The sequence below is a fragment of the Pezoporus occidentalis genome, unplaced genomic scaffold, assembly GCF_034315485.1.
Source record: "Pezoporus occidentalis ecotype Australia unplaced genomic scaffold, CSIRO_AGI_Poc_V1 ctg35, whole genome shotgun sequence".
In the NCBI taxonomy this organism is placed as follows: domain Eukaryota; kingdom Metazoa; phylum Chordata; class Aves; order Psittaciformes; family Psittacidae; genus Pezoporus; species Pezoporus occidentalis.
In genome coordinates, this window is record NW_026915483.1 from 1,571,423 (window position 1) to 1,594,261 (window position 22,839).

General features: G+C 41.9%; 1 protein-coding gene across 7 annotated transcripts in view; it reads right to left on the reverse strand.

The window, feature by feature from the left end:
• Nucleotides 1-22,839, reverse strand: part of CADPS (calcium dependent secretion activator) — a 211,260-nt gene that overhangs the window by 42,292 nt on the left and 146,129 nt on the right. For 4 of the 7 annotated variants that reach the window (XM_062630212.1, XM_062630211.1, XM_062630210.1 and 1 more), the window contains 4 exons: nucleotides 14,051-14,157; nucleotides 8,275-8,431; nucleotides 7,122-7,263; nucleotides 358-504 (listed from right to left, as the gene is read on the reverse strand). In XM_062630212.1, the coding sequence (XP_062486196.1) occupies nucleotides 358-504; nucleotides 7,122-7,263; nucleotides 8,275-8,431; nucleotides 14,051-14,157 (553 nt within the window). The remainder of the gene's footprint in view (nucleotides 1-357; nucleotides 505-7,121; nucleotides 7,264-8,274; nucleotides 8,432-14,050; nucleotides 14,158-22,839) is intronic. The other 3 variants (XM_062630216.1, XM_062630214.1, XM_062630213.1) reach the window with 1 other exon arrangement.

Here is a 22,839-nt window from a genome sequence, read left to right on the forward strand (position 1 = left end):
TCTTCTGTTTTGGAGGAAACTCTTTGCTGAGACACATGACGTAATCGTAAGTAAGCTCGTTCATTGTATGTTCTGTGGTTTGTACGTTGTTCAGACCGTGTCCCATTGTTGACAGCTATTTTGTGAAGCAAGATACTTGCTCAAACTCTTGGTGGGACTAAGAGAAAATTTCAAGCTTTACACAAAAAACCCCTTTGAAATACACATGCCAGAAATTCACGAGTGTCTCATTCAGAAAACGTCTAATTAACTGTACCACTCTTTAAAGTTCTATGTAATGCACAGAAACAAACAATACATATCCATGCCAAGATTACTTTAAATTTAAATGAGATCTAATTTGAACTGAATACACACTCAGAATCATAAATAGCAGCCATCCATGACGGTGCAGAAAAGCTAGGCATTTGTGGGATGCCTAGCGGGATGTTAACTGGTAGATTTGGTACTTTAGGGAGATTCACATTTGGTAGATTCACATTGGGTAGATTACTTGTTAAACTCCTGTGGAAGAAACAGACAGAAAGAAAAAATACCATAACAGTGACAATGCAGATGTAGCAGAAGCATGTGACACTCATAAACAAATCTGCAAAGTTCACAGCATGACGACAGTTAAAAAACTAAAGCAAAACATTTCAGAAAGAAGCATGAGTATGGAAGCTGGGGTGTAATGGGTGGGCAGTTGGCAATAAAAAAGCAAGTTCCTTAAAAAGAAAAACTGGAATGAAAAGAAGAATCACAAAGGAGCAAATTAAGAGAGTAGTCTAACACCCATAGAAAATAACTCCACCTTCGAGTCCTGGTATCACTTCAAAGTGCAGAGAGCAGCCTTTCCTTGGGAAAATCTCTCTCATAAGGGAGTGTCTCTCAGTTAGATTGGATGAAAGAGCTAAACTAAGAGATCTACTAAGGAACTGGGAATCAAAATCCTAACTAGAGAGTTTGAAATTCCACCCCTGCAGAAGTCCAGAAGAGTTTTTCTTGCCACCAAATTCAATGGAGTCAGGATTTCCTCCAAACCCCTTCTGTTTATCTTATAGTATACAAATAACAAAGATGGGCTAATCTGGAGCAATGAAACAGTGAGCCACTAGATTCTTCCTCAGTGAAGACTCATGCCCTGATCCTCCTTTGCTTTCCTGGGTAGGGAGAAAATGGGTACCACAGATTGCCCAGCTCTACATATGTGCACTGTGAATGAAGTACACTGAAATCCAGGACTAGCATGTGAATGTTTCTTGGCTGGAATCACCATGGGGTGATTAAGACATTCAAAGGTTAATTTATGAAGCACGTGCACTAGGGCATCATGACTTCAATCAATCCTTTCAGACATACAACTGTTATGTAAATAGAGAACTTTCAAAAGTGAACTAGTGCATTAATTTAATGCACCATCTTCTCCTGAGACAACGTGCTGTGTAACAGCACCACAAGTGTGCTAGGTCTCTAGATGTTAAAACTGGTCTAATTCTGTTTTAATGGGTATCTCATCATAGTTATATTTTACAGACAAACTAAAAATGTTGTGGGATTTGGGAATCTGCAAAAGATGGAACTCACTGAACTCCCATGTTTCCTGGCTCACAGAAAAGAAGCCAGTTTCAGAGGCATATCTTGTTTCTGCTTTAATCCAGTAACACTACGGCACAGTGGTACCCAAACCATAGATGGTTTTACAGTCCAATTTGAGGAACAAGCCCAGATACTTTGGCACCGTTTTCACTGGATGATTATTTGGGCTCAGTGAAAATGGAATCAGGACTTCAGGATTACAGCTTCAGCACTGCTGAACCTACTGAAAGCTCTTCTGTTGAATTGGATGGGCACACCTTCAGCGGCCAAACTTCCCTGCTCTCAGTTATCACACCAGGATGTGTCACCTTAAGAGATCTCTCTCAGTTCCCTGGATTACATTAGTTACTGTACAGGCAGCATTATCTGAACTCTTTGAAAAACTACCAAACTACACACTATGTCTTTTAAGGCATATTTAAATCTTAGCAACTTCTCTGAGTCACATTTTGAACTCCATTTCTTACTGAAAAATTTATATATCAAACTCCAAAGAAATGGAATTGAGCTGGCTATACTTAATAAATGGTTCCTAATGCAACACAAGGTTTGAACCACATCTCTGCAAGAGCTCAGGTTGTCATTGGTGGCAAGTATTAGGGAATAGACTTTATCCTTGTTCTTCCCTTGTGCATAAAATCCCTTGTTGGAGAAGAAATCCACAATTCAAAGTCTCTTTCTAGTGGAAAAAAAAAAAAAAGTCTGTCTGTATTTTCTTTTGTTTCTATGACTCTTAATAAATCTGGCTTCATGTTATCTGCTTGTTCTCTTTGTTAGGCAGTAAGCAGATATGAGAATTTACTAACGCAACAAAGCTGTCTATTGTTTCCATTCATACTGTATCTGCTATTAAGATGACATGATTATTGAATGAGACACAGACTCCATAGTGATTGAGAGAGTGTTAAATCTTCAGAAATGGCAGTGCATGTGGTTAGATACTGATATGGAATAAATAAAGAAATAGCGAGAGGTGGACAACATATAAATGTATAAGGAAAAGCAACTTAAATAACTTAGCCAGATGGTAAATACATAAATCAGAGGACCTTTGGTTTTAATATTAAAATTCAAGAAGTGACAGTGTTATATTAATAAAAACACTGTATTAATAAAATATGACTTCTAGAGTAAACAGTATACTATATTCACACGGAAACATATTTCTTTTATACAACACATTATTTTGCTGATGCAAGGATATGTTGCAAGAATAAGTTAGTACTCTTAAAACAAAACAAAACAGCAAAATAATGGAGTATATTATGTTAACATACAGTAACTAATTTTAAAAATATTCTCCTGAATTGACATGCACAGTTTTGCAGGTTCAACTGCTCTAATTATCTGACTAACAGTTGCAGTGAGACCTGTAAAAAATGATTAATATTATCAACAAATGTTCCAGCCTACAGTTGCTCAGACCATAAAACTACAGGTCCAAGATGAGAAACTGTTTCTAGAAGCCAGCCATGCCTATTTAATATAGATGGCTAAATATAACCTCAGCCATCAGGCAGGGAATGTGGGCATTTGCATCAACAAGATGAGGGCTGTCTGATTTAAGACGACTCAGCTGCAGGACTGGATCCTGATACATTCGATACAAGATGCACACTGGAGCTTGTTTTCTTGGCTTCTTCTGATTCACTGTCATTTGTGTCTGTTAGCTGCGTAAATGGTGTTCACCTGTACTGTCTGCTGGGAAATTCTCAGCACAAACAGACTGGCAACATACCCCTGGACAACATTCCAATGCTCACACTGTACTGGAGCACTGATCATGGAAAACGTCCAGTTGGATGGGGGCTGCTCCTGTATAGCTGCCCTAGTCTGAAAGGAGGGGAGAAAAATCACAGTATTTTCACTGAGTTGTCTCCTGGTTTCAGAATAGAGCTAAATGAGACCCTTGCCCATACTGAAATGCTCAGTTCCTACAGGATGCCTGAAATGATTTAGTGATGGGAGACGCAAGCGCCTGTCTCTCCCATCACTATAAACACAACCTTGCTGCCTAGGCAGAGCAAATGCTCAAGAGCAAATCTTTTTCACAAAAGCCTTGATGTGAAGCAAAGAGCTTGATAGTGAAGTAGGCAGTCAAATCTGTGATCTTCCTGTGACTGACACCCAGAATAGTAACAAAAATACTCATTTTCACTACAACGGTGCTTCTGTTAAGGGGAAACATTTTTCACGAGCATTTTGTAGTAGTACAACCTTATAAAGTGATTAGTAAAACCATACTGTTCAAGTTCTAACATTTATATTAATGATACATTTATAAATAGTTTGCAAAGGGTTAGTGAGCAATTAATGGATGCTAAAGCCAGGACTACAGTGCGGTAGAGACAGCCACAGGTCAATGAGTAACGTCCTAGTCAAGCGAGTGAAACTGGTTGTCATTGCACCGCTTTAGCATTTGCTCAGAAAGATCTTTCAACACAGACACACACACAGAGACACACACACACACGTACGTGTCTGCTGGCTGCAAGATAAATCAGCGTTCTCCGAGAAGCTAGCACGAAAAAAAACCCATTGCAAACCCTACTTTTCCAAGACCTCTCAACTCACCAGAGAACAGACCTACTCTGTATCCTCCGTATTTGGATGACTGTGCGAAGGACAAGTGTTCCACATTTCTCTGCGTGGATTCATACAAGCACACCAGCTGCTCTAGCTATAGGGCACGGACCCCCTGCAAATTCAGCAGCTCTGCAGAGGCAGATTACATAGCCCTCATGAGCACATTACATTGATGATTCTTCCCCCCATGTTTTCAATACTCAACAGTAGCTCTCTCTCTGTTTGTGATTTCTATACCTAACTCCTCGTAGCATAAGGTGCAGAGTATTCAGCAATGAAAATAGAAGAAATATATGCTCACAAATTGCCATCTGGTCAGGTTATGAAGGGCTATATATTTCAGCCTTGATTGCAAGCATGAGCACAGAGAAACCCTTTCAAAAGACTCTATGTTGTGGAATAATTTCTTGGTTAACAGGAGATAATGAGATTTCCTTCTCATAATCCACTGTAGAGATGCAAAGCAGGACAACAGTAAGCTTGGAGGAATGGATAGCCACAATGATCTATCTTTTCTATCCAACATGAAGGTCTCTCTTCCAAGCGGAGGAAAGCCATGGGAAAACATACTGCAGTGTTTTCCAATTCCCAAAAAGCTCTGCTGGAGAGGTGGCAATGGAAGTCCATGACTTGGATGGGAATTGGCTGGTCCAAACTAATTGAGAATATATGGTCAGAAATTCAACTGTGCGGCAGTATGGATATGTAGGGGAGAAGGCAGTAGGTGCAGGAGTACATCAAACAAAGTCAGTCTCTGATCTGAGTTCTTCTGCAAGTTCACTGTCTATCAGTCTAAGAGGAGCAGGTGGTCTGCCCAGGAGGCAAAAGATGAAGATGCCTTAACATTTAGTTCTGAGCAGCCCATCAAAAGTGTCACAAGATCCTAGGAATGACACCCCTCTTCGCCCTCACACTCCTGTATGTGCCACCCTCTGCGCATTCACTGGTGCCTTCCTTCACCTACTCACATCACCTTAAGCCAGCATTTGCAGCTCACATTTGTGTGTGTAAGGCACAAGAACAAAGCACCAGGTAGTGAAAAAAAACCCTGAGTACATATTTTCACCAGATAGACACAGGCTTCTGTGAAAAGCACCCACTTTCCTGCTGGAAGAAATCTTTTAAATACCTAAGTCTGTAAGACAGATAGTCCAACCGGGGCTTCGGCTTGAAAATGCGATGCTCAAAGCACTCTGTGATTGGAACTCCAGAAGGGAATAACCATTGCAAGAGAATGAAGAAAAGATCTTTGATAACTATCAAAGATAACTTGAAAATTAAAGATAATGGCATGCCCAGGGACAAGGCATTTTGACAGGCAAATACCACAGCCAAGAGCCTATAGACATCTATAGTTAAGCCACTGAAGTCATTAAAAGCCAAATTGACGTCAGCATCTGACAAAAGAAAAAAGCAGAAGGAATTGCTTATTGACTGTTTGATGGAGATAGACACATACCTAGAGTTAACTCCCTCTGTTTCATAAGAGACAAGTTAATACAAACATATTCGTTACTGAAGCAGAGCTCTGAAACTAAAGTTAATGCTAACTTCGAAGTGCAATTCAGCTTGAAGGAGTGGCTGTAAAAATGGCATTCTCCTACTCGAAAGATCTATTTCTTGTATGTTTTCTGGGTCACATCTGCTTATTTGAAACAAGATTTTTTAGGATTTTTAATCCTGTTAGCCTGCAGGCCAAAGACAGCAAATGGAAAGTGAGAGAGGCTCCTGAATGCCAGCCACTTAACCCCACTCAAAACAGAGGGGATGATCAGGTGTCAAGAAAAAGCCTGAGATTTGGCAGGCAGAATCCTTACGGATGCTGAGGATGCACAAGAAAGAAAAGAAAAAACCTGGGTACTCAGACTCCAGGTTGCATATGGGAGGCTGGCTGCTGAACAAAATCTCTTTTCCTTGTAAACGGAACATATTTGGTGTGAAAAGCCCTGAAAGACCACACGTTCTTTTATGCAGCAACCTCTGAGAGTACAGTGCCACTTAACTTTGCCTAGAGAATCCCCCAAGAAGCAAGGAAAACAGTCTCCCCAGAGGTCGCCCGGTTCCAATCCCTTGTCTGAGGCACCACCAGACTCACGCTGTTTGCAAAAGGTTGATCTTTCCCTTTTAATACCTCTAGCAGAACGAGAAGTCAGTCCTTTTCCCTCATGGATCTGACTTGGCTTTTAAGAGCAAGTATGACAGGGTTCAGCAATGTTTCAAAACCCGTGAAATAACAACAGTAATACAAAGCACACGCCACAGTTTTATTATTCACCAGCTCTTGAGTTCAATTTGGGTTTCTCTCAGGCTGCTGGTTTCTTGCTGGTAAATTCCTAGTTCTCCAAATGTAGTAACTGATTCTGCTTGGATCATCTCGCCCATGTTACACTATGGTTTCTGCATGCCTAATCCTACAGGCAAGTGAGCTGGGACCTGGCAGAGCTGTCCTGGGATATGGGATACGTGCAGCCATCAGCCATGGGGCTGATGTGAGAAGCCCAATGCTGCACTACCCTCCATGGGGTGGGTGGAAAAAACGAATGTTGAGAAGAATAAGTACAGCAATGACTCACACAGGTTATAGGGCTGGACTGAACACAGTGAAGCAAGGAGGTTTTGTTCTGAAAAGGAGCTATTTGAATTCAAAAGCAGCATTGGAAAAGGCCCTTTGGAACGGGATCCAAAAAGCCACGCCAGCTAAGAAGGCTTTTACATTTTCATGCTTCCCTGTCCAAAGGCACATGGTTCAAACTGAGCAATGCATTTCAAAAAGCCAATACCATTTCCCTCTTTAACTTGAAAACCCTGAAGAGATCAGGCCTTCTATTTTTAGCATTAAACTAAAAAAATCTACAGCACTGTCTACATGTCCAGTTTAATGTTTGCTAATTCATCTCTGTATGAATCTCCATCCATTTGCACCCAAATTCCAATTGTATCAAAGGAGGTTTCCTTACTTTACTGGCTCCCATGACTCCCGCTCAAAGCCCCTGTGAATTGACTGTGCAATTGAGGACTCCATCAGATCGACATATCTAACAACAAGTGGAGCAAACAGGTCTTGGAGGTGTTTGTGGAATTTTCCATTGCACAAATTATCTAGAATAGATAAATAAAAGTATAGTAAGACACTACTGTTACTAAAACCTCTGTAAGAAACCACAGTGTGGCACTTCATTACACAACGAATTTGTCAGCAAACAGGAAGAAACTTCAAGAACATAACAGGAGCTGGCATCAGGCACCAGTGTTCATGACAAAGACGGCAGGAATGGCTTCTTACTCCAAACAAATGAACAGACAACAAACCTTCTTTTCCATTAATGGCAAACTTACATATATAGTATTACTTCCTGTGAATAAAATGGATGTAAGAAAAACAGCATGGCAAACATTCTGGCTTTAGCAGGTAGGAGAATCATTTCTTCTTCGGTTACTCACTAACATGATGCTGAAAATGTCTCTCTGAGGATGAGACCCTGCCTTTTTCATGTGGTCTTAGAAAGCTGATTGGACACTGGTCTGGGATCTAACTGATGGCAATGCCAATTCTGCCACCAGCTCCCTGGGGAATGGTTGGACCAGCTGGAAAGTGCCAAATCCTCACAGCTTTTAAAGGCATGGGCACATGTGCTTTGGAAAAGAGCCTCTGCTTTGGAGAAGAGCCTTATTTCACAAAGCACTACTCTCCTGAACTGCTCCTGTGTCTATTTACTGTAACACTTTCCTCCCTTCAATAAAATCTTTTAAAGCAGGGACTGTTTTACTCCATGTTAAATAAATGCAGTACACACATATAAAACGATACACACATTTAATGACAGTGAGAGAGTACTTAATTCCCTGCTTATCAGGCAGCCATTACCTTGACTTGAGAAGATGAAGCAAAATAAAAGTTCAACTTCTCACCTTTGACTGAGGCATTTAAGGGGTGTCTGTGTGCTTTTTTCTAATGGGAATGGAACAAAATCAAGCTGGTGCTAAAAGAATATGTACAGTAAACCTCTACCCATCTCAGTCCTCCGTGCAGTACGGAGAGGCTGAAAGTATTATCAGTAACCTGAGCAGCCCACTGAAAAAGAAATGACCAAAATACAATGCAATACATACAGTCACTACGGAGGGAATCGTTTAGGAGCTGAAAGAGCGGAAAGCTGTCCCAGGTGTCTGGGGGTTGCACCTCTAACGCAGCATCCATATCCACTGCAAACAGTGACAGGAAGGTCTCCGCGTGCTCAACCATTAGGTCTGACCACCAAGCAAAGGCCTTCAGAGTTGGTAGAAAAAGGTAATAAAGAAAAATGTTACTTTTAATAAAGCACAGAAAAAGACATTAGGCCACATATCTCACCAAAAATCCCATGGAAACTACCTTTATTGTAAAGAGAACAGTGCTTTAATGTGCTAGCCTGCACAGACATTGCTAATCACAGCAATTAGGCACTGCTATTTTAATATGAAGGTTTCTTGTAGAGGATCTATTTAGAGCTCCACTGTAAAGGCATGCCACTATAATGTGGCAGAGAAGGTTTTGCCTGTTCAATTTACAATAAATGACTTTTGTTCATCTTTATGTTAATTATCAGGAAAAAAATCAAGTAATTCTTATTCGAAAGTATAGAAATTTGGGAGTTTCTTCACCATGCCTGTGGGTTTTCTGCTGTGTTTTTCAACAGTTCAAATTTTATTTGGATTCACTACTTCCATTTATCTTTAACAGCTAGATACCTAAGACATTAAAATCTGCCCTAAATCACTCACACTCTCCTTTAAGAGATACTTCAAACATCACCAGTAGGAGTTTTTGCAGCACTGTTCATTTTACATGGTTAGCTCTACACACCCATAGAAACATACTGCCACCTTCATAATGCTACTGATTAGGAAACCAATTACAAAGCTCTATTATCAACATGCCAAGATAAAACAAAAAAATATCTACTGCAAGCCTGTAATTTCACAGAGGCAGAAAAAAATAGATCTAAACTTGAAAACCAAAAAATATCAGTGAAGTAACTCATTCTCATGCACAGGGGTCCTTCAAATTCGCTGTATGGGCTCTCTGACGTTGACATTCACATCATACATGGCTCAGATGTGAATGCTGCGAACGCATGCATGCGTGTTTAGTAATCACTTCTGGCTGGGAACATGCAATATGAGAAGTGCTGTCGGTAGGACCATGTGCTGTCATTTTGGAGTGATAGGAAATTACTCAGTGACTTAAAGGATCTAAGAATCAGCTTTCCAGCACTTTGCAAGAAACAGAAACCTCTAGCATAGGCACAACACTGGAGAGAAAATGGAAAAGACTGGGAATAGGTGAATGAGGTCGAAGAGGAATTGCCAGTCAGGAACGGGGATTTTTTGCAGATTTCAGCAGACATGAATAAGCAGAATGGACTTCCACTTTCTCAGGGGTCAGCTCTGATTCTGATGAATGGCACTGATGTGCAGAGTATAAATCCAGCTGCTGGTGCATTTGGCCACGGAGAGGGAGCAGTGCCCAAAAACTAGGCTACTGCCATGGAACCCTTTAATTCTTCCTAATTTGGCCTGACTTTTCAGCTGATATTGGCAGGGGTCTTTGCGGATATTTCCACTCCTTCATTCCCTTAAAACATAAAGCAGACTGACATTGCCCTGCTGTTATTCCATGAGTTGATATAAAACTGGTGTGAAGACATGGATAGATTGGATGTGGCACTGGGCATTATGTGCCCAGAGCATATCCAAGACATAAAATAACAAAATAACTGGTTAATGCCCAAATAATTTAGGTATTGGGCTTGCCCTTCCATGGAGGTGAAGAGGTAGATGAGATGGGCTGTGCCATGAAGGCGCAACTTCAGCATGCCCTGGGGCAGGCTGGGCAAATGCCATGCCCAGAGCAGCAACACCAGCAGGTTATGGTGTCCCTGTGGTCATGGCACGGGGACAAGGTGGCTACGCTGGGCTCCTTCATCTGCAAACTGTCTCCAGCCCCATGCACATGGAGAAACCTGATTCTGAGGAAGCCTGTTAATACTGCAGCAACTCCTGCCCTGTGGTGCTTGCAAAACTCGGAGGCAATGGTGATGGTGGCTCTGGGCGTCTGCAGAGTCAGGGAGCATGGATGGCTAAGCATGCGTTGTGATGCTCTTCAGCTCTTCCTCACACGTTTGGTGCTGGTGTCCAACCAAGTGCATGGACGGGTGCCTAGGAACATGGCACTTGGAGGCATCAAACTGCTGAGAAACCATCCAGGAACCAAAACATCAAGACCCACGTCTGCTCCTGATGCCTGCTCAAACCTTTTCCCCAAAGTGCAGGTGGGAAATGAGTGGATGTCGAGCAATGGGGTTGTGGAGGGTCTTCTTAAATCATCAGTGCTCATCTGGTTTTGAAGGAGGATGCCGGGGCTGTCCTTGCTTTGAGGCGGTTTCTCTGGCTGTGCCTCTGCCTGCCAAGAGCCCACCATGCTGTCACCCCATCAAAGACTGCCCACAGGTCTATGGGCAAAGAGTGGCCTCTATGAAGGACCAATGGCCGCCAGCATCTTTTGGGAGGGGAAAAAAACATTTTCTGCAACAAATATCAACATAAAATTTCAGAGTCCTGCAGTAAAAACCTGCTTCCATGCAAAAGGAAAAAGAAAGCTATTTTTAAAAGAACTTATGAAGAAAAGCATGTGATCATTTATGGAGAAAGAAAAATATGCCCAAACCAGTCACACTTTCCCTTTTGCTGCAAAAGTCAAATTTTAGCTCTGTAGGTCCCTAATTTATTTCAGGATCCTCAACCTTCTCCTGCCTATTCTCAGTGAACAGGACCTTCTTGCTCAGGTAACACCATATTTGAAAAACCTCCTTCAAGATGGTAACATTTCATTTATTTACCATCTACTTACCTGCTTTGTTTAAAACACAGTGTGAAGGAGGGGAAGAAAGTGTGCTTTCTAGCCAAACACACCTATTATTGTATATTTTACACATGGATACACATGTATATATGTATGACCTCAAGAAGTTAAAATACATATATACATATACACATACGTATACATAGAGAGAGAAAACACAAGTTTAAAAATAGGTGAATGGCATTGTCTCTGGCATTTGTCATCAGTCATCCAGAGGGAGAGAAAGGGAACTAGGAGACATCTGATGGGAGAGATGACACAATGACAGAGACCTCTCGCTCTCACAGATTACAGACATAGGCACACGGTTTCTGCTGCGTTTCTGCCTGCGCTGGTTTGCTTCCTTCTAATGGGTAAGACAAACCTAACTGATTGACATGGTACTTTGTAATGGGTTTCGAATGTCTTCTGTGCTCTGAGTATTATTTTCTGGGTTCTCATCATATCTCTTATATCATCTACCTGGATGTGCATGTGGGGAAAAAAAGGCACATTTTAACTGCAAAAGCTGCCTGATTTCAGTAAAGGAAGGCATTTCTTTAGTAAGCAGTGCAAATTAGTTTTCTGCTGAACACCCAGAGTAGACCACAGAGTTGGACCTTGCAGGTTGAACCTCCTCCAGGTGAACAGACAACACGTCAAAAAAAAGATCACCAGGAATAATTTGGGGAAAACCCAACACCTCAGTGCCCCATCTCAGCAGTTCTCACTGCACACTGAGAGCATGATGTGGCTACAATGCATAACAAAAATGAGTGATAAACCACCCAGCCTCTTCTCTCTCTTCCTTTGGGAGCAATTCAAAGTGTGCAGAGAGCTGGCCAGCTGCCTGCACCCTGCTGAAATGCCACAGATATGCTCAGGACAGGGCTTCTGGAGAGAGATGAATTTCACCCAGGTCACCATTCAGAACAAGGGACCGGCATGCCTCCTATCCATGTTGGCATTAGCTTTCTGTCTCTAATCAAATCCCTGTGACACAAAAGATGCTGGAGAACAGTTCTGTGTCTTCCTCCTGGTGAGGATCTTGGTGACGTGGCTGGCTGAACGCGACCGGCCCTGTACCTGCTTCTTTCACAAGTCTGCTATTTCCTAAATAACCTGTGATTTAAAAGCAGCTCCTTCCTGGCTGGTTGTACATCCAGCCTGTGCTGGTGAGGAGCGGAATAAAACGCTCGTTATCCTTGGACAGGCTGTCATATTTCAGCTGCAAGCTCTTGAACATTCCTGAGCTTTTGTAAAGATGAAGTTTATTTCACTCTTCACCCCGCATATTCTCTCTCTACATATAAATACTGTATATCCAGTACAAGGCACATACAGACAAAACCAGAGGAAGACCACTACCATTCTAGGCACTCGTGTAGTATTCAGTCCACCTCCACCACAGTGTACTAGAGGTTGGGTGAATGCAAAACGACAGAGGTAACAACAGGCTGAGGAGAGAGTCCAGGCAGGTAGGGTTGTGTTGGGATGTAACTGCAGCGCTCGTAAAATATACCCATTGCTACATGCATGGACTGCTATGCCACATTTACCCTCCTGTGTCGGGCTACCAGCTCCGCAAGCAGCCGACTCGAAGTTGCTGTTACATTCCTCGGTCAAAGTTACGGAAGCGAGGGCAACCCGGGTAAAATCCCAGTAGGAAAACATGGCACTGAGAGGGCATGCACGAAATATGACAGGAGTGACTCGTTTCATTCGGTTTAGTCACATACCTCTTTCCCCTGCCAGGATCATCCAAGATTGAATGAACAGTAGAAAAACAGGGAGGAAATTTAAATATGCAATCAAGCATTAGTTGGGTGTTGTGGATTGTTGTGTATTATCAATAAGTTAAATTATACTGCAAATTTAATATACACTGGAATGATTTTTAGGTGATTTTGAAATTATTTATCAAATGCTCTTAATGCAAAATATAGTGAGTATATATATATATATATCAATGGGAAGGAAAAGAGAAAATAGTGAATGAGTGTTACATTACCTACAGTCATAAACAATAACTGTTCACTCTGAATGTTAAAACTATCAACTTTTCAATATGCATCCAAGAGCACCAGATTTAGAGAGAACTCAGGGCTGAATCCTGCAAATACTTACATGGGTACACAACGTCACTTGCTCGGGCAGAAATATCCCGACGTGATGAGAACGGGACTACAGCCAGCAATGTCAGCTGCCTGTGGGGTCAAGTGTTTCCAGGATCAAGCCTCAAGATTTTCTGGTCTATATTTGACTATGACATGGTTTCAGTGGGTTTAAAACAGGAATCTTTCTGTTAAAGTGCTTTGAAGAGTAAAGAGTAGTTGCACAAGGCCTTAGATAACCCAAATAATGAGTAACAGAATAATCCATCCTAACCTCTGTGACTAGTAATTGAGGTATTCCCAATAAGCCAAGGCAGAAGAGGCCAACAAGAAACCAGGTGAGTTAGTCACATACTGCAGGGGCCCAAGGGAAGCCCTGGAAACAACCTGAATGCTCGTAAAGGGACAAAAGAGAACTGTTTTGTTTTGTGGTGGTTTTCCTTGCTCCAGCTTTGGACAGCAGGAGCCGTAAGCTGCTGCAGGGACCCCGCTAATGCTGTCTGGAGGCACAAATACAAGGGCATTACTTGGAAATATGACCTTTTGGAAAAATGGACAGGCTTGCTCCTGTATGTAGTTGGTGGTGAGTATATTTGGCCATATCCGTCTCCTGCTGGCGCTGTATGAAAGGCTGCAGACTGACACAAAGAGCAGAACCGAATTCGTTCCTCCTTCAGCCCTCCCTCCCCTCTGCAAGAGCCATCTTCCTGACCTGTCACTTCGCCTTCATCGCGCTCGAGCACCATTACTTAAGAATACTTTTGGCTTTTCAAGAGCATAACCCAGCACCAGTTGGGAAGACATCACACAGATATGCAAAGCTCCCTGCGAGCCGCTGGAGCCCCCTGCAGACCCGAGGGGGAACACGACCTCGCAGGGCACCGCTGCTCACCTCCGCATGGTGTTCTTCGTTTTGCTGTAGGACTTCAATTACCAATTCTGCCAGACGTATTGTATCTTCTAACTTTTTAGCTGGTGTGACTAACCGGCCTACATTCTCTGTAGTACAAGAACTCGAATTAAAAGGGAGGTAGAAAGAAAAGCTAGACGTACAGTAAAGTTATTTTAGAGGTTTTAAAAAAAAAAGAATAAATATAATCCCACAATATTCTATAGCTTTAAAGATCTTTTCATGCATATGTTAAATGCTTATATAATTAGTACTGAGCAAACCAGAAAGCCACATTCGTTATTATACTATGAAAATGCAGTGCTCCAGCTCCAAATTTCACAATACTGTCAGAGTTCACTTTATGGTGAGATGGTGGCACTTTATTAGCTCAAATAAGAACATTGCATTCCCTAAAGACAGCATCTGGCCACTAATACACGAACAATATATATCCTTCAGTGTAGATGATGCTATTACAGAAATTACGTCTATATGATTTTAAAATTCTTTTCAGAGGATCAATTCAAACAAATCTGTCCTTTTAATGAATTGCCAGACTTGAGAAATTCAAATGTCACCTGCTACTGAAAGCAAAGATTGCAGGCCTGCCTTGCTCCAGGATTTAACTCTACAAGGGTCAAGGAGTTATGCATGCTGGAGGGAGTGGAAAGTGCTAAATCCCACTAGGAGTTCATAGGTAAGATTCATATGGGAAAAGAGATGCAACTTTACAGCAAAAACCCCGCAAACAAATCAGAGTTTAAATCCTGGAGCTTGGTCTTTAGTTACGTTGAACTATTTTGCAGCATTCTCTGAAGACTTTAAAAAATAATCTAATTACAGTCTTCCAGGTAATTTATGTTATTAACAGTACATTAAACATCTGAGGTGCTAACAGTCTGACTCAAATAATATAGAGAAAATCACATTTCCACTGAATGACAGCTTCTGCAGACCTGGCTGAGTGCAAGCGAGGAGGTTTCTGTGAGCTCACCATGTCTCACTTCCATGAGGTGTCCAAACTCTCCCTGTGATGATTACCCTGAGAAGAAGCGGAGCAGAAGATCTGCTCCCTGGGATGCACCCATGCTGTAGTATGTCATCAAGTTAACTACACATCTGTCCCTCTGATTAATAATCTGGTGCCAATCCCATCACTAGCACAGCTAGGGTGAAGGACAGCATCACACTTTGGTAGCTACACCAGCCAATTAATACCTCTGCATGGATGTATATTTTGGCATTTCCACAATATTGAAGCTGGAAAATTCATAAATGGGTAGCAAAACCCAAATAGCCAAATAAATCTGAAATTGGCAGAGGGCATGTCCACAGCACAGCAAAATGCTAGCAGTGCATGCACTGTAGCATCGTTACTAGCAACCACCCTGGGATTTCCAAAGAGGCCCAGCTAAGCCAGCAGTGTGGGTCATGCTGACACACAGGATGCTGGCTGGGCATCTCAACTCCAGCCTTCTGCACACACTGCTGTTTTGCTCTGCTCTGCTGGGTCACACAGGGAAAAATCCCTGCCCTGCTGAAGCATCAGTGCGCTTTGAGGACTTAATTGTCCCCCTCAAAATCTTGCCTGACCCAAGTTTTCCCTGACTACCTGTTCAGGTAACAGATTTCCCATGAAATGGAAACCCATAGTTTTCAGAATGGTAACATTTGGGTGCAAGGGGTACACGGGCTGTTTTTTTTGAGGACCTCTGGCATTGCAGGTGCTCAGCTTGGTTGAGAGATGCACCGTGGTTTATGCCACAGATATGGGCCTTGGGGGTTTCTTCTCTGGTTTTCCTTTTGTTTCTTGTATCACTGGAAACAAACAAAGAAAGAAACAAAACCACCCAGGTTCCCCTTAATATAATGAATCGGGCAAATACTGCAACTGGAGAACTGCTGGTTAACTCCTCATTCTTTCTCCTATCCAATCCAGCACCTCACTGGCTACAGGAAGCCAGTACAGGCTTCCTTTTGCAGAATGAGTCCAAAGACACACTCCTTATTAAGCTCTGGCTGTTTCTGCACCTCTGAAGCCAAGGGGAAGCTTTTCCATTGATCAGAGCAGCATCAGGCCCATTCTCATTTGCAACGCTGATCTGCTCTCAAATACAACTAAAAGACAAAAGTGTTAATAAGAACAACTGCTCAGAGATGCTGTCTTTAAAGAAAATATTGATGCTTATACAACTTTGGCAGCCAGCAGATGTCAATCTTAATTTTTTTTCTTCTTATTTTAAATATTTCCCTGGTTAAGTTACTATACATCAGAATATTCTGCTAAGATAGCTGGAGCACTGACAGTTACATGAAACGTATACGATATACTTATCAAACATTTCATCCAACATCATGTAAAGCTCATACATATTTATAGTTTCCATGCAAAATGTTATGCAACAACAATGTTATTTTGTGCTGACGTTGATATTTGAAAATGTTGCATATGTCAGACATTGCTAGACAAAAAAATGTGGACATTTTGAAATAAATGCTACCTCTAAATCTCTGAAACCTACCACATCACGCTAGGTATTTGGTATAAAGCTGCACATGAGAACTAGCTTTCTACTGCTACACAAGCAATTGCTAGACTAGAAAACCACTGAATAAAAGGAAGGAAGACTATTACAGTACTTGGCGGCTGTTTGGCCATGCCTTTGAGCATATGATTTATCATGTTAGTCTGCGTTTGAGGAGATGATGGTGGCCCAGCCGGTGGCTTAGGCTTGGACGGACGGGCTGCTTGGGCATGACGGAGAGAGACACCAAAAGTAAAGAGACAAATGACTTCATAAACAGTGACAAAAAGATGGAAACTTCAAAAGGAACATAAGCAGAAATGATCAAGTACAAATGGCATAAGCTGCTGGGTTTTTGCTTATTGGTACTTGAAATGTTACACGGTAATGACACCATTTGACAACACACATTCTAGAAGTCAGCAGATTCGAACATCCTACAAGACTGTGCAATCAGAAAGCTAAAAATTCAATGCAAGTATGAAACTGCACTTCATGCAGCCATGGAAGGAAACTGAAATAGGTTAATTCCCTCAAAACTCTGAAATCCAGAGAAGGTGTACTAAAAAAGATGACTTGAAGTCAGCGCCCCAATGCTTAGGTACATTTAGCAATAGAATAATGAGCCACAGGAATTAATTGCTTTGCAAATATCAATTACACATTTTAGAATTAAACGTCACTGTTGGTTAAAGGCAGCTATAAAATATTCTTGTGCAATTTAAACATGTAAAAAAATCTGTCACTTAAAAATGTGTGGTTCCTGATCGTTTCCAGCTCATTTAATTATTTTCAACTTGGAATTCTAGTGGCTTTTATATTCTGGGTTGAATCATATATAAAAACTTGCCAGCTCTATCAAATATGTTACTTGCTATTCCAAATGTTAGAATACTGCAATCAGGACTTGACCCATCTGTCATATAGTTTACAATATCAGCATAGGAAAAATTCAAAGAAAATAGCCTTTCCTTTTACATACACTCAGAGAATAAATTATAGGCTGTGAATATATTAACACAATAGTTTCTATTCCATTTAATAACAGTTTTTAGCAGCATTGTGACTATTTTTAATCATGCCATTTGCAAGGAATCTGGCATATTTATCTGGACATTCTATTGCCAAAAGTCCTTGCCATTTTGCTTGCATTTTCCAGTGGGTAAAAAAGAAATCGGTTGGCTTCTGCAAAGTAGATTTCTGATTGCTTTTAATTCTCACAGAATTATAATACTTATCAAAGTATAATAAAGAATATTCGAGTAAACCGTTAAAGAGTATGAGTTAGGCTGGTTCCCCTTTCCATACACAGAGATAGATATACACACATGCATAAACACACATACAACGCATACATGCACGCGCGCGCACACACACACGCTCTTTTATTTTGTCTTTTAAGCTGTATAGTGGTTTAATTCAGACTATCAGATTCAAGCTATTGGTTTTTAGCTTTTTTCTTATTGTTGTTGCTGATTTCTGGTGAGAGGAAAAGCAAATCTATTTGTTCATCCCTGGAGTTATCCTGATTCTTGTTCAGTGTTTACCAAGGGTGGCTTTGTCCTCTCAGCCTCAAGTGACAAAGATAATTGCTTTTTTGGGGCACTGGCCTAGTGACTTTCACTCTAATTTAAAACATACACAAGAGTTTAATTTGGCTACTCACTGGTGGCTCCTGAGCTCAACATGTAGAAGTAGAGAGAATATATTCCTGCCCATCACTATGGAAAGCAGTTTGTGTTGAGGTCCCTGTATGGGAAGGGACCGTGGGGAGAGGAGATTACACATCTCCTCCCACCCACATCTGACTGCAGGGTGGGAACCCTGGACATCCAGGGAGTCCATTGAGTGTCAATGAGAGATAGCATCAAAGGCAGGGTAAAATCACACCCCAGAACTCCATCCCACTGCACCTCTCAGTGCTGTGACCCTTAAATGTGAAGTCCAGCTCCTGCCTCCCCAGCCCATCAAAAAATAGACCCGAGACTTCATAGACATCCAGACCCCATCGTGTAGAACAGGCTGGACTTGTGCAAGTGTTTTTTTTTGTCCTAGGGAAAAGTCATTAACAGAGAAGGAAGAGGAGGAAAAAGGGAAGAGATGCAGCAGCACCGGGACTTCACGAATTGCTAGTGCAGCATGTACAGAACAGCTTGGAGGAGGCTCCCGCTGTGCAGTTGTCAGCACAGTGCCCCGGGGTGGCTTTCTGCTTCTCTGGGAGGCCTGTGAGAGATCCCCCCCCAGCGCATTATCCTGCTTCTGGCATCTCCCTACTGCCACCGGTGCTTGATCACAAGCTTCCACAAGGGATTACAGCAGGTTAAGCAACAAACTCTTGATGTAAATCTTATCTGGCCCAATCTGCACAAACATTCAGCTCTTTTATTCATTTAAATATCTTAGACCCAAATCCAGGGCTCTTGCACGATGGCTGCAAAACCACCTGGAGCTGAAGGAGAGGGGAAGAAAAGGTCTGTTCCTTCCTATGGGCACTGAAGGCCTCGTGAAGCCCCAACCCACATTTTCTTTGTTGTCTCTTTATTGCAAGAAATAAGGTCTGCCTAAGAAAGTGATTAATTTCCTCTATAAATTCAAATAGAAATGGGGCTGTGACTGCAACACCCCATAGGCAGTGGAGTTGATGTGTGGGTCTGGGTCCAGGTCTCGGGGATATGCGAAGTCTTTCTCACAGGGTGTCTGGGCTCATGCTCAAAGGAGAAGTGTAAGGCTGGTTTTACGGCACTTGCCAGAGATCAGCTGCAGTGCGCGTGGCAGGTTTTGTTTCACTTTGGCTTTTCTTTCTTCCCTGTTCTTTTCCTCTCTAATGCCTCACCACAGCCAGTTTAGCATCAGAAATGTTCTTGCATTTGTTGCTTACATGTGTCAAATAAATAAGATTTAAACACCTCCAACATTGAGAGCAGGAGCAGCTTCTTGCTTCCTAACAACCTGATAAAGTGCCTTCCTGGACAAACTTCTGCTAAAGGTTTTTAAGCTTCTGCATGATACTTGCACATAAAATACACACGCAGAAACTTGAATTACTTGGCAAATTCTGGGGTTGTGCTTACAATAAGCTTTAGCCTGCAATTATTATAACAGCCATATTAAGAATCTGCGCTACTTCGAGTATTTATATTGCATACAGTTCATTGTGTGTATTTATGGACCGGAAGATCTTCAAAATACGTATTTCTCACACAGCACCGTGATTTGTGCTAGATGAGCTACTAATGCACCAGCATCAGTGAGAATTACACTTGCAATAGCAGAAGAGTATTACTGACTTCTCGTATTTTTTAAAGCATAACCATTGACTCAATGATTTCTTTATAATAATTAAAAATATACAACCCCTGCCAAAGGCTTTGGTACATAAGCGTTATGTGTGTGCTCATTTGTGAGCCAATCATGAAAACAATAAAAACAGCTGCCGTTCTCGAGGTAACTATAAAGAGTAATGGACTTAGCCTGAGGATGAGGCAAAGCAGCCTTTTACTATATTTGTGAACTGAATTTGTGTGTACCTGAAAGGGATTTCATTGATATTATTTCTTTCAAATTAAGATGCGTTGTCTTAAACGCAAGGAAAATTAATAGAATTCTTTTTTTTTCAACTAACAAAAAGACTAATTCAGCTCTCAAACCCCAACATACCGAAAAGAGAACTGATCTCCTGACTTTCTGTTGATTATTCAAACTAGTGAATAATTTTTGCATATCTGAATTGTGCCTCATGCCTCAGGCAGCAAATTGCTCTGCAGTTGGTAAGAGACTTAAGGAAAGATATCGACACAATGCAGATCTTTGTGTTTTCTGAAGCTCTTGTAATAACTTTGATGCTGTTTTAAACACTGCCTTGGAAAGGGCAAGAGGAAATCTCAAAAGCTGCATAATGACTCTTTGTTAAACACAACCGAATGGCACTTCAAGGAATGAGACAAATAAAGCAGCAGATCAGCAGCACAGAAATATAGGTTGTTGTCATGTCTGATTTAAAGTGTAAGACTTGTTAATGACTCCAGTCTCCACTCCTGATGTTTTCATCCTTTTTGCATCCATGCTTATCTGAGGAATGTAATTTCACTTTCTGTTTAAGCATTGGGGGTTATCACAAGTGCTGGAAGCAATTGCCCAGTGGTGGCTGGGCTGACAAATCACATGGGACCTCTCCTTGTCTTGGACCAGGTTAATCAACAGGCAGCTCAGCACACTCGCTAAGATTTATGGATATGTGCATAGGGCTTCTGAGGCTCAGATCCAGAAATAGTGAAGTGACATAAAGTGAGCATGGAGGCTGTGACAAGGGCCAGTACGAACGCCTTGAAAAATACTGGTCTGCTTCTCAACAGCCTGCTGTATTGCTCTAGTAGAAAACCAACCTCCTCTGCACCTGCCTCCTCGGCTGAGGATGCTTTCCATGCCTGCTGGGCGAGTGCTATGTGAAAGATGCTCCATCGCTGGTGCCAGCCAAGGTTTCCAGCCTGACGTAAACACCTGAGAGATGTCTGCCTCTGCACAGGCACCGTGGCTGCCTCTTGCTGCTCTGTGGCAGCACTGACCCCCGCACTGACTAGGTTTCAGCTTCCCACATACCCTGGAATCACTGCTGGGTGTGTTTTCGAGCGAAGTCAGGCTTCCCCACCAGCTTGTCTGGGAGGGACTGATCCGAGGAGGACAGAGCATGCCAGGGATGTAGCATGGTGAGATGCTGTGCCTCCAGAGCCCTGCTTTCCCAAACAGGGGATGGGGAGGCTGCTGGACAAGCAAAAACTGGTTATTTTTGGATAGACCCAGAGTAGCTGATTTCCCTTGGTAAACAGAGCAACAGAGCTTCAGTAGGTCCCTCTGCTCTCCAGTTACTTTCCACTTGCAGTCTGTGCCTCACTGCTCTACCGCCCAGCACCAAGCACCGAGGTGAGACCATCCTCCATCCCCACATCTCTATTTCTCACCTCTGTGCATCACCTCAGCAGTACCACGAGAAGCCTGTCTTACAGAGACCGAAACTAAAACACAGTATGAGAAATACGTGGTCTGAAAACTAAAGAAGTCTTATGCTAAACTAAATCAATGGTCAAACTGACAAACCATTGCCCTGGCTGGCACCACCTCCAAAGCTGCCTGTACCCAACTCCCACAGTGCAAAGTGGCACTTGTTTTCATGGGAGCCCTCAGTGCCACAGCACCCCAACACAGTGCAGCACACTTCAAAAATCCCATGCACAAGGGATGCAGAAGCGACTCTTTTCTAAAGAAACAATGGATTCCTGATTTATGTAAATAAGCAGGTGAACACTTATTAAAAGGCTGCACTTATTAATCTGAGTGTTAGTAGTTTGTCTGGTTAATTATTAAAGCAAATCATTCTTCTTTAATTGTTTTAGCATAGAGTTTTGTTTAATGTTCTATTTAATGCTTTTAAAGCGAGACAAGAGACTATATACTTCTCAGGAGAAAGGACATCAAAGGATGACATTTGTGTGTTTAAAAAGAAGTTGTTTTCAGCATCTTATTTTTATTCTTGCTTCTGGCAAAACAAATAACAAGTCAGGTCAAAGCCCAGTCACTTTTTCAACTCCACTTAAGCTGAGGAACTGGTTTCAAGTGAGTCCTGCTGACCTTGCCTGAAAATCTTTCATGTATGACAACAGATTTACAGGCACAAAGCAGCAGAGTCACAGCTCCCTGTGTCCTTTCACTTGCTCCAAGCATTGAGAAGAAGCAGTTTTATTTTAAACGAGCTGGGCCATAGAAACATCTTTCTGAATTTCTAAACCACGAGCACGCAGCGAGCTGCTGTCAGCGAGCGGGATGCTCAGTGCATTGATTATGCTTCATGCACAACAGCCTGTGCTCACTTTAATGTTAGTTAATGGTAAGAGCTGGGATTGTTCCATTTGCTGTTTGTTTATTTGCACCTCTCATAGCCATAAGGATAAATTATTCTCCTTCTTATAAATATTTACTGCTATTGAAAATTAATTTTACTGTCGTGCAATAGGTCTAGATCATTTGAGCTATATTGAGGAGAGAACCTGGCCCATCCTCTCGTACTGCTCTTTAAAAGCAGTTTGCCTTTGCAAGCACAACGGAAATCAACCTCATACTTTTTAAATTTGTTTGTTGTTTTGTTGTTTGGTTTTTTTTTCCACAAAACAGAACAATCTACTCACAAAAAGAAATGAACAGTTCAGGTTTCAAGGACTTTCAAACTAGGACTCCAGGATACAACAGAAACAAGAACAGGGGCTTGCAGAGCTC